The following is a 15,989-nucleotide window of genomic DNA, read 5'->3' on the forward strand; positions in this document are numbered from 1 at the left end:
TGTAACAAAAAATGATGCTCATCCCAAGAAGTAAAATATTATTTATTTGTGGCAGTTAAGAAAATGAAAATTAATATGGAACACATATTAGTAAAGAATAAATTAACTTGTTGTAACAGGACCTGTCATAAAGAGATGTGAATATATTCTTCTACAGTTCAATATTAACACAGTTATGTATTCTGAAGAACATCATAAGCAATGAAGGTATCTCAGGTCTCTGCTCAGGCAACATCACCTACACTTCAGAAAAGTATGGACTGAAGGGACTTCCGCACAGTGGCCATCTCCTGTTGTTGCTATAAAATATTTAAAGAACAAAATTAGTGATGCAGCAGCATTTTCAGGACCCTGAATTGTTTGAGAAAAGTAACAGATATTTAGAAATGCACTCACAGTATCCATCATTATCTTTTTCTGTAACAGAGCCATCTCCTTCTTCAGCTCCATTTGGGTGCCTTGGAGGAAAGCCTCATGGCTCTTCTCCATGTCTTCCATGTTCTGTAGGGGAAAAAGTATGCATTTTCTACAGAAAAATTCCTTTCCTTCCCTTTAACTTTCTATTATTGATACTTTGATACTTATGTATGTGTTCTTCGTGCCAAACAAATAAATTAGCATTGGGATGAATAATTATCTTAATAACCAGATTTGCATTACAATTACAAAACCAAGGATGACATATCTAAAACTGCCCTTTACCTACGAAGCAAAATATTAACTGGCACAATTTCTTGTCGGTTTGCATCTATCTATTTGTTTAAATAAATATTCATAATATTCTCTCAGTACTCCTTTAGATTTATTAAACTTAAAATTCCAGTTTTCTAACCTTGACAAACTGCTTGTACAGCTCTTTTATCGCTTTTATTTTTTGGCTCTGCACAACTCGAGCCTGCTGGAAGAGCTTCTGTTGCTGCAGAAATAATTTCTGTGGAGATAAATGGTAAAAATGTAGATACAATTTAAAGAAGTGTTTGATTATTTACAGTACATGTTTCTACACACTATTTACAAATTGTTTCACCCTAAAATTAATAATAATAATAATAATATAATGATTTACTAAGAAACAACAGAGATATGTAGCAATACATTGAAATAGAAAGGTGATATTCAAGTATTTTGCTAATAATCTTATGGACTCCAACTTCATTTCCTTCAACACAAACATTAAGGTTTTCCTCTTGCTCCTCAGACTTTTGAACATCAGTCTCCCACTGCTGCAGCACTGCAAACATCTGCTGAGAATACTCCTGTGTCAGCTTCTGCCTGCAAGTGAAAAAAAAAAAAGTTAAAATACAACACCATTTTTTCCCCAACATTCCACTTATTTCCACTTTACATTTCCCTCCTATTGATTTACACATTTAAAGTATGTGAAGCATAGTGATATACTCAACAAAATAACAATTTCTCCACACTGTAGGACTAGCCTTAAACTGAGTGTTTACCGTTGGCCATGTTGGGTTTTCCACAGCTGTTCAATTTTTTGGTTGCTGCCTTTCAGGGAAGTTTTTGTGAATGCCTCCAAACGTTTTCTCTTGGCCAGCATTGCCTTGCTGATGTCAGCTGCAACAGTATACAATCATACAACAGTATAATAATCACTGCATATTAGTTGCTTGCTTACAGTTTGTGACTGAAATTTCCTCACCTCCAAACTTCTCCAACATTGTCTGAACTTCATTGCTAGGAAAAAAACATATCTATGCATCAGAAAAATAACGCCAAAAAGATCCCCTATATGAAAATCAAGACAAACGTCTGACTCACCCTACACCTATACCTACACCTACACCCAGGTCATCTTCCTCAAATGAGCTTGCAGATCTCTTCTTTGCCATTTTGTCAAGAACTGGAGTTTCTAACCAAGCATTCATACAATTTAAAAAAATCCACTGGAATATCGGCCCTTAAAAACTGACATTTTATACAACATAACTTCATAAACGTCTTAATGTCTACAATAAAATATAATTAGACAAAATTGTTCAAACACCTTCTTTAACGTTCTTTTCATCAGTATAGAAGTCAAAAGTCTGCAAGTCTGTGGTATCTTCTGTATCACTAGATTTGGTTTTCTTGTTCTGTTTTCTGCCGGTTGAAGCCATTTTTTCTGAAGGGAAAAAAGCCAACGATAGCAGCTAGATAACATTAACAAATACAGTTGGTTTGCTAACATTATGGTCTTTGATATTCCGTTTCTCTCTTGTAAAGTTATCATTGCATATCAGCGGGTTTCTACATCTTTCCACTAGCTCAGAGTTGATCCGCGTTTTTCCAGAATATTCGTTAAGGTTTAGACCAATATAAATTTGAGTGTATCTTAAGGCTAATACTTTAGAACATCAACAAACGGATATCTTCCGTTTTTGGCTTTCTGTTGTAAATGGTCCTCAGTTGCCAACAGTCCCAAATGTCATTAAAATGTTAGCGACGAAAAATGTCGCCAATAATTGAATAAATTACCACAATCTCTTTCCCCTCAGATTCGTTGTGGAAGCGAATGTAGTTTTCAACCGCCGCTGCCGTTGAGCGCGTCACCGTTTTCTCGCGATGAGAGTTTCGTGATTTTGCCTCCGTGAATTTACAGCAAACCTACATTGCTTCACTATTCGTATGAAACTAGACAGAAAACACATCCAAGATTCTTCTAATGTTACTTACTTTTACAAATACATTAATGAATCAAGGTTTTCATAGATGTGTCTCGTGAAATGTATGTATCGCCCCCCCCATTTTAATTTCTAACTTGATTACTCAGTTAAGCTAAATTGTTTCTTTCGCTTTAAAATCAGTTTATGTAAAAGTACCTTTGTTTTGATGACACGTATTTCACTTTATACAAAACCCTTCTCGTTTGAAACTCAACTTGTAACTTCAGTGTGTGCATGTGTGCAGGATTAAACAATGATTTTGTGTTACGTCTTTCTATCACATATGGGTCTTTCACCATTAGTGAAATAAGTAAATCCAGGTACATGAAATCATGTTTATTCTCCTACCCCTTTATCACAGTACAAAATAACAATGATAAAAAAAAATCTCAGACTAACTGCAATAATTAGCTTCTCAATACATGTTGCTGTAGTAGATGTCAGAGGAGACGCAAAATACAGTGATAAAAATTGTCAGTGTTCCCACATTAAATGTCAAATTGCTCCTCGCATATATAATGTCCATTTTCTTCATAATCCTCTCGTGTAACCACCATCTCCTCAAAATCTGGGTTTTCCGCTAGGAGTTTTCCTCCTTCCCATGCATAGCGGATTGGACTGGAAAGAGAAAATAATTTTCAGGTTGAAAAGAATGACAATGCAGTTTACAAACCATCAATTTCCTTCACTGCTAACTCACTTTTCTGCTTGTATTACAGAAACTTCAAATTCAGTAGGGGCAAGTGCACGGACTTCCTTGTACACTCGATCCCTAAAGCCTGGGAACAAGGTGTTGCCTCCTGTCAGCACAATGTTCTTGTAGAAATGGGGCTGCATTTCTGCACATAGGAATATAACATTGTTACATGTAAAAGTGCTGTGCAGGACTGCTGTGGGAAATTGTTAACAGACAAAAAGAAAAAGAAAAAAACATGCACAAGTCTCTATTTTAAACATACCTAATGTCCCAAGTTTGGTGTTTTTATTTGGGTTACATGGCTATTGTAGTTAGGAAGTCTGAAATCTTTCCCCAAATATTTGTTGATGATATAGACATGCATTAAATTAGCCTTAAAGCTCACTGGAAAGCACCGGTGTAATTATTGTAAAACCTCATTTACCTTCAGGCATTTTGTTAATGGAGTTGACCAATGCTTCTGGTATACCCATTTCCTGGATGCCAATATCTGAAGGGTGAAAAAGCATCTCTGGGACAGCAAACCTCTCATTGGTGAGCCGCAAGATCTGCTCCCCGGTTTTATACTTCCCTGTGAAGTTCATCTCCTCCCGAGGCTGCAGCACAGAATAGGATGTACCAATCATAACAGCGTCGAGACTCTTTTATAACTCAGTTATAAACAAAGCTAATCAACTATTTTAATATGGTTTACCCATAATGCATATATATTTCAAACAAAAAGAAATCTAATGTGCGTTAATCTTTCAAGTGCATACCTTACAGAAGCCCTTTTTGATAGAACTAAAATCTGGTAGCACATAGTCTCTCATCACCAGGTTTTCTTCTCCTTTTAACCTATGTATAATCAAGAGTTAAAACAGATGCAAAGCTGTTGGAACTAGTTTAAGTTTCCAGAAATGTGTGATTAGGAATTTTCTATACCATGTCCAAAATGAACAAAACCCAAGCTTACTGTGCAATTTCCATGTCTTTGTAGAAATCCTGTGACACATAGCACACATCTTCTTTCACTTGGTTGATCACATGTGTCTCATCCATCACATGTAGCTGCCTGTGAAAGAAATATGAAACATTAAGGAAAATTCACCTAATGCATCAGTATGTCACATTATCATAAATCGTAAGTGATCCAAAATCATGTTCTAAATATGGCATTCACTCCCTAGTCCATACTTGGACTAGCTACAAAATATTAATTCATGGTGAAGTTGTAAAAAATATTTTTGTCTGGACTGTGTGGAAAAAAGCACAATAAAGGGCAGCCAAATAGAGGGGTGGGGATGAAAAAAATGTCATTTATACGTAGAAGTCTTAAAAGCCCTTATAACAAAAGCCTATTTATTTCTAATTGTTAAAGAAGTGGAAAAAAATCAAACTTGTTTTGGTAAATAAATAGTACCCCAAAATAGATAAAGAGATAACTTCCCTTTAAGTTTTCAGTTTGATGATTAATGTATTTAAAATATCAGTCCCAGATGAAACAGCAAGGCAATTAATATCATGAAACCACAACATAGGTGCATTATTACCTGTATGAAATTATCTCTTTTAGGTGGTTGGTGAGAAGCTTTCCTCCAACATTTACCCTGTGGAGCAAAAAGCAGAATGTGATGAATATGGCCAAACATAATAATAGGATTTTTTTTAAAACTGTCTAAAGAACTACATTGACCATCTGACCTGCAAATGCCATCTTTCATCTTCCTGCCCCTACAGTAAGGAACAATGTGTGTGAATGAGAAGCCACTGTCCACCACAATGCAGCACAGCTCTTGATTGTTCTCCTGGAAATATCTGTGCGCACTCAGGGATCCAGCTGAAACAGGGCACAACATTTTGTGGCAAATAACTCCTGGTAAGTTTAGTGCACTGAAGATTGTGGGTTTAGAATTCGTTTAATGAATTTTGAATTATTTAAACATTTTAAAAATGTTTTAGGCTATTCCATCCACTCCTGTCCATCAAAAATAACCATAAGGAGAATAAAACTGAACTTACCATTGATTCTCAGAGCTGCCTGAAACTGGTACTCTTCAAACAGGATCTCGTTCATAGACTCCTGAATGGAGGCGAAGTTGAAGTAGGGCTCTGTTATCACTATGGTGGTGTCAGCAAAATCCACCTCAAAAATATAAAAGAGAACCATTAAACATTCAAACATAAGCTAACGCAGTAATATTCCTGTGTTTTATCAGAAACTGTGAGTACCTTAAACATCTCCTTTCCAAACAGGTGATCCCATACTTTACGCTGCACATCCCAGTTTACAAGGTAACCCTTGAACAAACAAAGTGAATATGAAAACAAACATGCAATCACAAAACACTTGTCAGGGTTGTGTATAGTCCAAACAATTGACAACTAATCATCCAGTGTATTTCTTAAATGACATCTGAGTAACACACTAATTTATTTATTTATTTATTTACACTGCCATGATAGTGAATTTATTCATTCATTCATTGTCTGTAAGATCTTATCCGATTCAGGGTTGTGGTGGGTCCAGAGGGGAGAACACAACAAACACCTCATAGACAGTCACCCGGAGCAGGGCTCGAACCCACATCCCCAGGACCCTGGAGCTGTGAGACAGCGACACTACCTGTTGTACAACCCAGCTGACTGAAATTAATGTGAAAGCATCAGGTAATGATGTTGAATAATTAATTCTCTATAAACAACACTGTTTCACCTTAAAGTATTTGATTAAACTCCAGTATTTAAGATATGCAATGAGCATCGCAGTTCATTTCAGGCTTTATTTCTACAGAGATTACAAAAGAAACTGTAAAAGTGAACAGCTTTCTGCAACAGATGCATCTTAAAAGGACACGTGTTAATTTTTGTTGTTGTATTAAAATGTAACCCGACTGCTGTTGTATTTTTTGCTAATTGTATTACATTTTTAAAGTGGTCCACAGTCAAGTGGGTTCAGACATCTAGCTTTTCTTGGTTGACAAACCTAAAGAACCAATCCTATTAAACTGTTTGGCAGGTACTTAGAGCTTCAGGTGAGTACTGTGTGTGTTGGATGGAAACAGAGGCAGGAACTTGTGGCATATTCATAAATCTGCACCTACTGCTAACTTTTTTTTTTAAAACCAGTACGTATTTTATGGTGACCTTTAAGACGTTATGGGGATTTTTTCCTTGGAAAAAAACTTTTAAATAAATTATTTTGATGAGTTGAGTTTATAGAGGGATAATCAATGACCAGAGAGGTCTAAGACTTGAAGAGTGATCTATGATAGTGTGTTTAGATGGCACTCATTATTATAATGTAAATGTGAAATAAAACAAAGGTTCTTACACAGTTCTTGAAGTTTAGTGCCTATGACCTGAATGTCTACTGTCAAGAAAGGGCACCTGAATTCTGCATTTATTTACACCTTAAATTATTTTGTTTAAAAAAAATGTGTTTCTATAATACTGACATAAAAGAATATTTAGTAATATGTACGTACCTTTTGAAAAGGGAGAATATAGAAGAGACCAGAAGGGTCTTTAATCTCGTCCAGCTGATTCGCAGTGAAAGTTTTTAGCCTCAGCGATTTGGAGCGAAACTGGCAATTTGGAATAACACTGAAACACAAGAAGCGATTTTGATTTGGTTCTCCAACCAGATATACTACAGCATCAGACGAGTTACTGCAATAACGTTAGTGAGAAAACCTCGTAGCAATACCTGACTTTTTCGTGGCTGTATCCAATCTTCGCCCAGTAAGCGCCATTGTCCAGGACTAGAGTCGTCATGTCTAACGCGTCTCTAAACACAAACCTAAACTTATACCACGAATGCCATTTTCTATTTCTTCTGCGACTTTTCATGTGATACACAATATTACAAATCTTCTTCGCCCGATGAAGTCTACCACTTAAAATAGTAAACCTTTACCGCCACCTCCTGTGTGGGAGGTGCGCTTTGCGGCGCTCACTTTCTGGCCTACAGAGGATTGCTGCACGTTTGATAATCAAATAATACAAATCACACCAAGGGACAGCAGACCGAATTAAACACATGAAAGATTTCTCATTGTGTTTCAGTTCTGTTGTCCTATAGTTTATCGTCACTGGTCATTTTCTGACCACATAACTGATGTCTCCTGAATAGTGACTATTAATCTGTCATGAATATTGAGTCTATACACTTACATAACATCCTTTTCATCTTAGACTATATCTAATAGTCAAAATTAAGCATGTGCAGTCTTATGGTTTACACCTTTTAAAATCTATATTAAGATATAGATCAATGGGGAAAAAAAAAAAAAAATCACAATAAAAGTTTCTTTTGATGTAGGAGAAAATTGAAGTCCAGAGAATGATCCAAACATACAGTTCAAATTAACCACTGCATTAAAAGTTCAGACATTTTATTTGTACCTTTGTGGAGAATGAACAAGAACAAACAAACAAAAAACAAACAGGAAGTGTGTCTTCCATAATATAAACAAAATACAGCCAACAGGAAATCAACCGTACAAATAAAATATTCATTATCATTAGTCTTAAAATGGCACCTACACTTTCTCATATCCTTTTTAGATTAACTGATAGTGTTTCAGTTACACTTTTATTTTCCCTACTTTGTCATCATGGTACACCGGTCCTTTAAAAGGACAAATTGATAAGCTGAGCCTCATTCACAGTGTTTTCCTTTTTTTCTTCTGGACTCCATTTTATAAGGGGTGAGCTCAGGTCAATAAGCTGGGAAGAGAAAAACATGCATTGGGATTAATATTAAAGACGAAATTCAAGACAGAAAGGGGGTGGGGGAATAATAGATAAATATAAAAAAATATATATAAAAAAAAAACCTTGCCAAGCTGTTGACAAAAGGAATCGTTGACAAATCACAAAGAAATCTTTTAAACATATTATGGGAAGAGGAAAGTGTTTTGCTGATTTCCTACCTGGCCACTAAAAGGTTTATTTGTGATGGTTTTGATTAGGTCTGGGGTGTTGGAGAGGTCAATGAGAATCTTCTCTTCAGGCTTTATAACAGGAGCCGGGGCATCAATCAGTATCACCTGAAAACAAAAGAAAACAACAATTATAAGAACATTAAATGTCATAATACAGTATTTTATACAATACAGGTATTCCACTGATTTGCTAGAATTAGCCCCCCACTTACCCCAATAACTCAATATAGGCAAAAAATTCAGAGTGGTTTGATATAAAATGGTTCATTACATAAAACTTACAGACTCAGATTTCGTTACAGTAGTGGTGATGGGAACCATGGGCTGCAATGTCTACAAAACAAAATACATTTTTATTCAAAACATCCAGTGAACATAAACACTGAGTAAATAAATATATAAATAAGTTGAACACATTAAAAAGGGACATCTACAATTGTATGGAAATTAAGGGAGCAGCAAAGTCAGAAATAACAGCAAAACTGTTACGAATCCTTTACGCATATACTTAAATGAGAGGTCGTAGGGAGAGTAGTGCAGTAGTCTAAAAATCGAGTCTGTGATCAAAAGATGTAAATTATGCCTCAGCCATCTGAGATCTTTGTCCTAGAGAGCATGACTGACCTGACCCTCTGCGCAGGTGGGATGGCCTCAGCCACCCACACCCACCCCCTCTCGCTGTTCTGCTTAAAGCAATAGCTAGCAGGGGCATCTTTCAGCTGATGTGACAGATCTGGGTAGATGTTGTATTCGTCCTGCATGTTAAGGTGTTCAGTGGCATTTCATTAATTGCAGTTCAAATAGAAGCAGGAGTTTCGCTTTGGAAAAAGAATGCGGACAACCATCCTCCTGGTGGCACCGTGTACAATGAGTGGGAGACTTACTGTTGATGGGTAGAAATTTTGGCAAAAACTTATTGGTTGGTTGACTGGTTTGTTGGTAAGTAGTTAAATAAATAAATTAAAGGCCATGAACCATGCCCGAATGATCAGAAACAAAACAGCATGCCAGTTTAATACAGGGTGTGTTACCTCACTGACTTCATGTGAAATCATTTCATTTTTCTTATGATTCTGCATACATTCCTCAGATTTCAAATGTTCTGTGATTTCTGGGTTGAGTTGGTCTGGATCTGGACCCCCTGAAGATGGCTTGGAGGCATTCCTCACTATGGCTGGTTCACACACATTGGGTCGAACAGCATCTTCCTCCAGATTAAAGACCAAGGAGCAGGGCTTAAGCTCAGTCAAAGCACTGGATTCCTCACTGGTAACTGCCTGCTGATTACTGGGCATCAGCTGATCTGGGCTGATGAGACACAGCTTTGGTTAGAAGATCATGCCTAGAAGCCCTAATCAAGATATATTTTCTTTCAAAATACATTTCATTTATATAAATCCATCAGTGTAAAAATATTTGCAGTTATTTTTAATACCCAAGAAAAACAAAAAGCCTAAGAACATAATCATGGAATTATTTCTTTTTTTAGGCCTGTTTAATTGTACTTCTTTTAAAAAGACAGTTTAATTGTACCCTTCAGTTGCAGTAAATGAACCAGAAAAGTTTGAGAAAAAAAAGAAGAAGAAAAAAAAAAAGTTCCATTTTAAAAGCCCATTACCTAGCATGACTCATGCCTGAGTCACAGGCTAGTGACTGTGTTTCTGGGGTGCGAGATGATCTGCTGAGACGTGGCACGCTTTTGGGTGTAAGCATTGGGATGCCAGACAATCGGCGGGTCACAGGTGTGGGCAAAGCTAAAGGACGCCTCAACTTAGACGGAACAGGCTTTCCAGATGCAGCTGAAGGGGTCTGAAGACCCTGTGAAGGAACTGTGAGCTGCTGAGGAAGACTAAGAATAGGCAAATAGAAATTTAATCAGTAAGTAACACTAGCAACAGGTTCATAGTGGCAAATTATGACTGCTAGCTAATCTTTAGTTCAGCCAGAAAAGTAAAGAATCCCACACAATTATACTCTAAGAGCTCACTAATGGATGTGTGTGTTAACAGCAAAAATGTTTCATTGTTCCATGATGAAAAACACTGGCATTCAAAGCATACAAATAATTTTTATTGAAGCATTGAAAAAGGCCTATATTTACGCATCAGATTTACAAAAGGGCAGCTTTTGTATTACCAAAAAGTGGGGGTTCAAAACATGAAAAGTGAAGAAATTATTCTTCATGCTGGGGCATGGACTCTGCATACCACAAAGTGCTTTTCAGTAATGGTCTCTTTTCCATTATCAGAGCTCCATTTAAAAAAAATTAAAAAAAAAAAAGCAAGATTCAGTCTGTAACCACATCTGGGCTTCGAAAGCCACAACAGTGACAGCGGTGACATTAAGCACCGTTTACTCATTGTGTATTTGCGTGTTTTTTTCTTCTCTGGTGGTGGAACTAGCCACATCTCTATGCCACTGTTTTCACAGAGCAGTTAGTTCCTTGTTGCCAATCCGTATCTTGCTGGAGCTTTTTGTTTGCCACCAATATGAGAAGCATTTGAACCTCTTCAGAAGACCATGTCATAATTTTACGAGCCATCTATGAGAGTCAGATTAAAAACTGACTCAGTGATGAAATGATTCACAAGTCAGGTTCAGTTCCTATTTGGCTTGCTTGGCACCACACGGCAGCAAGTGCATTTATTTAAAAATAAAAACAAAAAAACCCACAACACATTTCGTGGGACGGCGCAAAAAAAAGCTAAGCTGAGTAGGTACAATGCAGTGGAAAAGTGCCAATTGTTCCATTCCAGAGTTTCCAAATGTGTAATACACATACAATAAAACAAATCCAGATACATTACCTGTCCACACTGCAAGCTGACATCAGTCTTTTTGGCTTCATTATTCGAGGGACATCAGGGGATGAGGTGACTGTAAACCAATAATGATGCAAATGTTAACAAGCATTTGATTACCAACAATTCCAGTCATTCAAACGTGAAACTCAGGTTGGTTAATAATGCCAGCAATGTTTCTCACCATCAGATTGATGCACTCCCTTTAGGGAATTTGTGGGAGTTGGAGGCACAAAAACCTTTGAGTTCAATTTTACACTGCTTACAGACTTAGTAGGTATGTTGGGCACAGAGGTGGTCCTCTCCATGGGCTTCTTAGCTGGCGTTTGATGCAGGACATTGGACCCAGGCTCTGGCCTCTTTAATGGGGTGGCTTTGACAGGTCTAGGGAGAGGCTCTGAGCTCTTTCTGACTTGTGTGGACAAAGATGTTCTTCTCCCAGCAGAAGACTCCATAGGTCTGACGATGATGCCAGACTTGCGGCTGGAGCTGGGAAGCCTGCTACCGCTGTTAGGAACCCGTACACTGATGTTACTCATGCTGGTGTTAAGGGAGGAATTGAGTTTACCTGCATGTGAAATGGTAGAAGTAAAAACTAAGTTTGCATTGCCTTTTCAAGTTGCTCAATACCTTAAACTAAGCAAACTCAGATACGCAAAATGAGATTTCCTGGGCATATCTGCTCAATTTAAACCTGACAAATAAATAAACTTTATAAAAATAGACCACTACTTGGACTCTGATTATCTCACTTACCATTGAGGAAACTATCCAAGAAAAAATACCACTTCTTTTCAGACTGCAGCTAACACCACTGAACATTCATTTTTAAAAAGTGCATAATCATCTATGAAAATATCTCAAAAATAGGTTAATCCGCAGTCAAATACAGAAAAAAAAAACAAGCACATACTAGGTTCTAAAGAAATACTCACCTTTACCCGTGGGAGAGACAGACAGGCTTGAATTTATACTAGAAACAGAAGAGGAGGACGAGGAAGTATTTCGGCTTCGGTTCACCACTCGCCGATTTGGCAACGCAGCAGCTTTACAAACAGGTGCACCTCTTTGTTCAATCTAAATAGCACAACAAAAAACATTAAGCATCTCAGAAACAGTTACCAAAATAAGGTCAAATATTACCACATACGAAGCAAATTGTCAAGCATTGAAATGTGCTCATTCACCTTGCTGGGGGCTGGAAGACCCCGCTTTACTGGCAAGCTCGTGTTGAAGGAAGAATCGCTCACATCAGAGGCTACACTAGCCGTATCAGACAAAAGGTCTTCAGCAGAGCCTGCTCTGCTTGTGTTTCTACTGACAGGGCTCCGTTTCAGGGCAAAAGAATTCTGAAGTAAAATTGAGTTTAGGGGATATATATATAGTAAAGATCAGTAAATAATATTTAGTAGAAAAAAAGTGATAAAATTGGATTGCAGTGAGAAAATATGAACACGAGACATTGTTTCAATTTCAGAGTGCACACTTGGCACATTTTCATAAACATATCTGATCAGATCTATTTTCTGTTAACTTTAAGGATGACCGTTATATAAGCAATCATCAAACAATGGTGGAAGGTGTTCTTCTCCATGTCCAGAATTTAATATTGCCCTACAATCAAAGTTCAAAGATAAAATTCAGTTGGTAAATGAGAGATGCCTTACTTTGCTGGGTGCAGGAAGCCTGGTTTTGCTTGGAGGCACTGGTTGATTACAAGAGGAGCGTCTTGAGTTCCCCATGACTGTGGGTTTGTTGGGCAGCACCCCACTACTTGCTACAAGACTTCTGCCCCGAGGAGCCATTTTAAGTTGAGTATTTGTACACCTCAAAGGGCTTGATGTGCTAAGCCGTGACTTGCCAGCGGACATAAGGCACAGCTTTTGCTGCTGCTTCTGTATGGCCTGTGGCAGAAGTTTCATAGGACTGTCCTGAACACAGAATGTTTCCCTCTTGATGGGGCTAAGTGCATCAGCTGGCTTGCTGAACATGTCTAGCTTTGCAGAGACGTCTGCCTCAAACTTTTCTGCATTTTCAGGCAAACTGGAAGCAACTGTGACACCTTCTGATACATGGTCCATACGGTTTCTTTCAAGATGACTGGCTAAAAGGTGAGCCTCTTTACAGATCTCCTCAAAGTTGTCCTCAAGCAGCGGGCTCCAGCTGGGCTCCTCACCCACAGATGGCCCACTGCTCACACTTTCCTTCATTTGAGAATCAACTCCATGTGAAATATACCTCTCCTTATGAGTGACAGGACCCAGAAAAACCTCATCTTCAACATTGTCTTCTCCTTTGGAACTGTAACAAACAAAAATTTTTGTAATAAACCCATCCTGGATGTGGGCCAAAACAAAGTCATATTAAAAAATTTGGAGTGAAAACTGAGTGAAATATGAATACAAGTACACAGCCAGAGAATAATTCATCCAGTTAACACATTTCTGCTGATTTTAATGTTTGAATACAATTTAGGGGCTGAATGGAACATATTTAATTTTTTCATCTTTTTTGATGTTTTTCATGCAGGTGGCACAGTGGCGCAGCAGGTAGTTTCACAGTCACACAACTCCAGAGTGACTATATGGGTGGAGTTTGGTGTGTTCTCCCTGTGGGTTTCCTCTTGGTGCACCGGTTACCTCCCACAGCCCAAAAACACACCTTGTGGATTGGCGACTCAAAAGTATCCATAGGTGTGAATGTGTGTATCGCCCTGTGAAGGACTGGTGCCCCCTCCAGGGTGTATTCCTGCCTTGCACCCAGTGAATGAATGAATTGATGAATGAATTAATGTTTTTCCATGTCACAAATCAGGTTTTCTAGGACAGGAACGTCATTGGTTTGGTATTGTCCTTTGTGGCGCATATGCTTAGAATACCAGTTATGTAGGCACTGTCTGAACTGTGAAACCTCTGTGCTTACAGCCATGTCAATAGAAAAGAACAGACAGACCTTGCTGGTGAAAGTGAAACATCAAAATCAAACTTCTCTTCAGCCAATGAGCAGAAATCTGTGGGAATAATAATAAAAAAAATTAAGATAAAACACCACAATCAGCAGTTCAAGGAGTTGCAGTTGCAGGAGTGAATAAGGGAAATAAAAAGGATGCAGGTTTCTTTACAGTCTTTGACGTGCGTGAATAAATGTTAACCTCTAATTCTCACATGTATAACTAGAAAAATGTAAATGTTTATAGGTGTGTTTATAGCTGTGTTAAATTAGTAAATACATTACCGTCACCGGCTATCAAAGCCATCCTGCTCAGAAAAACAGATGGAGTGCAAAGTCCTGAGAATAAACATGATGACCGTTAGTTTAGCAGTTTAGCAGTGCCCAACATATCAGAAGTTGACTTTGTGTACACATGAGAATATTTAATCATTTCTCACAAAACTCTGAAGCTCTAAGCGGTTTAGTTGTTGGTTATTATCAAGTTTACTCAAACACACACGAAGAGAAAGCCAGTGCTAGCAAACAACATGATGAGAATCCACAGAAGATAAATCCATTTATAACAGTCATAACTGCTCTCCTATAACTTAGCAGATATTTTTACCGTGTTTTGAGGGTTTTCACAGTGTAAAAGGCCGTATTTTCTCTAACTTCTGCAGCTCCACTGTGAAACTCTGTCCACCGTTCAGCTCTTTTCAAATTTCCAGCCCAGGCGGATTTCAAACATCACATGACTCCAACGGCGAGCCATCATTGGTGGATTACAAGTGGACGCACTGAGACGGCAGCGTTCATGTGACCCTTCTGGCTCAGTCCCAATTGTTGTTCCCTTAAGGACTTCTTTGAAGTGTACTCGTGATGTGGGAAGACAGGTTTGGGGACATTTTAAATACATGATTCTTAAACATATTTCTATTCAGTCTTAACAAAATAATCCAAAAGTTTCCAGTTGCGCAGAGTGAATATCCTTCACGTAAACTTGGTGCATTAAGTGCAGTTTCGATATGAAAACGAATGTATTTGTTTATTAATTTAAATTACTGAGATTCACTGAGACAGTAGATGTAGATTAGCTCATTTAAAAACCCAAGCACACTAACATTTCGAGATTATCTCTGTAGGCAGCTCCACGTGGAAGGACACCAAACCTATCCCTAAACTCCCACTTACTGCATTATGTTATACAGCACACCGGATGACAACATACCGGACAAATACTTTTTTTGGCCATTTACTGACACCGAGGATTTATTCATTTAAAAAAGCAAATGGTGCAGACACACTTTTTTTTTTTTTTTATTTCAATAATGAACGTCTCTTAATGCCATAATCGCCAACAAATAGACTTCATTAAAATTTGAAATATGTTATGTAGCTATTTATATTTTATTGTCAAAAAGAAAACATACATTACTCACTTGCAAATGGAAATTGAACCACAAATCACTGTTTATACTGCTCATGATTAATGACATTAAGCATTTACCAAATATAGAAAAAAATAATCCATAAACAGATGGATAAACATTCATTCCCAAAATAGGAATGAAACTACAGTGAAATAAACAAGAATCAAAGAGCATTTTGACCTAGCCATTTCTTCTAATATCATACATTTGTGTGTACAGCACAACCCAGCATAACCTGTGACCTGATTTGGTGATATTCTCCAAAAGATCTTTAGGTCATAAGATCAACATACAAAATGTCTGTGCTTCTGCTGAAGAAATGTACCTCATGCTATCACATAATCCTTTCAACATATCCTAATGTCCCTCAGTTTGTTGCTCCCAAGGGACTGTGATCATGTGTTATGCGATATGTCCGTTTTGCCCTGAATGCATTATAATAAATGGACAGCACACAGAGTTAAATTATAACGCAGCTTTGTTTATAAAGCTCTTTAGTGCAATTTAAGTAGCCTGTGCATAACAGGACTTCGTTGACAGTT

At 37.7% G+C, this 15,989-nt stretch overlaps 3 protein-coding genes across 4 annotated transcripts; all 3 read right to left on the bottom strand.

Moving 5' to 3' along the window:
- Positions 1-29: 29 nt before the first annotated feature.
- LOC136673708 (synaptonemal complex protein 3-like) lies at positions 30-2,557 on the bottom strand. The gene is made up of 9 exons (XM_066649367.1): positions 2,473-2,557; positions 2,003-2,119; positions 1,777-1,867; positions 1,658-1,692; positions 1,455-1,572; positions 1,173-1,272; positions 833-931; positions 397-501; positions 30-299 (listed from the first exon to the last, which is right to left on the bottom strand). Exons 2-9 carry the CDS (start codon positions 2,112-2,114, stop codon positions 246-248), a joined length of 714 nt encoding a protein of 237 aa, XP_066505464.1. The 5' UTR covers positions 2,115-2,119; positions 2,473-2,557; the 3' UTR covers positions 30-245.
- A 449-nt stretch (positions 2,558-3,006) lies between these two features.
- On the bottom strand, positions 3,007-7,222 carry actr6 (actin related protein 6). The gene is made up of 11 exons (XM_066649392.1): positions 7,046-7,222; positions 6,825-6,942; positions 5,569-5,637; positions 5,359-5,482; positions 5,041-5,176; positions 4,890-4,946; positions 4,313-4,411; positions 4,116-4,194; positions 3,782-3,953; positions 3,361-3,499; positions 3,007-3,278 (listed from the first exon to the last, which is right to left on the bottom strand). The coding sequence occupies exons 1-11, from the start codon at positions 7,186-7,188 to the stop codon at positions 3,149-3,151; spliced, it is 1,266 nt and encodes a 421-aa protein (XP_066505489.1). The 5' UTR covers positions 7,189-7,222; the 3' UTR covers positions 3,007-3,148.
- Positions 7,223-7,722: 500 nt separating this feature from the next.
- gtse1 (G-2 and S-phase expressed 1) lies at positions 7,723-14,773 on the bottom strand. Of its 2 annotated transcripts, none has more exons than XM_066649433.1 (13): positions 14,643-14,773; positions 14,321-14,374; positions 14,039-14,096; positions 12,754-13,387; positions 12,274-12,435; positions 12,022-12,163; positions 11,271-11,654; positions 11,093-11,162; positions 9,904-10,134; positions 9,371-9,593; positions 8,568-8,618; positions 8,274-8,390; positions 7,723-8,067 (listed from the first exon to the last, which is right to left on the bottom strand). In XM_066649433.1, the coding sequence occupies exons 2-13, from the start codon at positions 14,340-14,342 to the stop codon at positions 7,972-7,974; spliced, it is 2,190 nt and encodes a 729-aa protein (XP_066505530.1). In that variant the 5' UTR covers positions 14,343-14,374; positions 14,643-14,773; the 3' UTR covers positions 7,723-7,971. The 2 variants fall into 2 exon arrangements, with proteins under 2 accessions (XP_066505530.1, XP_066505529.1); XM_066649432.1 differs by having other exon boundaries at positions 9,317-9,593.
- Between the last annotated feature and the right edge of the window lie 1,216 nt (positions 14,774-15,989).

The sequence above is a fragment of the Hoplias malabaricus genome, chromosome 17, assembly GCF_029633855.1.
Source record: "Hoplias malabaricus isolate fHopMal1 chromosome 17, fHopMal1.hap1, whole genome shotgun sequence".
Taxonomy (NCBI): Eukaryota; Metazoa; Chordata; class Actinopteri; order Characiformes; family Erythrinidae; genus Hoplias; species Hoplias malabaricus.

Excerpts from the sequence above, each read along its gene's own strand:
- LOC136673708 (XM_066649367.1), bottom strand. The coding sequence starts at position 2,114 with ATGGCTTCAACCGGCAGAAAACAGAACAAGAAAACCAAATCTAGTGAT. Across the intron at positions 502-832 it reads TGTACAAGCAGTTTGTCAAG|AACATGGAAGACATGGAGAA; the intron begins GTTAGAAAACTG and ends TTTCCCCTACAG. Across the intron at positions 300-396 it reads AAAAGATAATGATGGATACT|CAACAACAGGAGATGGCCAC; the intron begins GTGAGTGCATTT and ends AATATTTTATAG.
- actr6 (XM_066649392.1), bottom strand. The coding sequence starts at position 7,188 with ATGAAAAGTCGCAGAAGAAATAGAAAATGGCATTCGTGGTATAAGTTT. Across the intron at positions 5,177-5,358 it reads GGCAGCTCTGAGAATCAATG|CTGGATCCCTGAGTGCGCAC; the intron begins GTAAGTTCAGTT and ends GCCCTGTTTCAG. Across the intron at positions 3,279-3,360 it reads TCTGTAATACAAGCAGAAAA|TCCAATCCGCTATGCATGGG; the intron begins GTGAGTTAGCAG and ends TTCTCTTTCCAG.
- gtse1 (XM_066649432.1), bottom strand. The coding sequence starts at position 14,342 with ATGGCTTTGATAGCCGGTGACG. Across the intron at positions 13,388-14,038 it reads GTTTCACTTTCACCAGCAAG|TTCCAAAGGAGAAGACAATG; the intron begins GTCTGTCTGTTC and ends TGTTTGTTACAG. Across the intron at positions 12,164-12,273 it reads GTCTTCCAGCCCCCAGCAAG|ATTGAACAAAGAGGTGCACC; the intron begins GTGAATGAGCAC and ends TGTGCTATTTAG.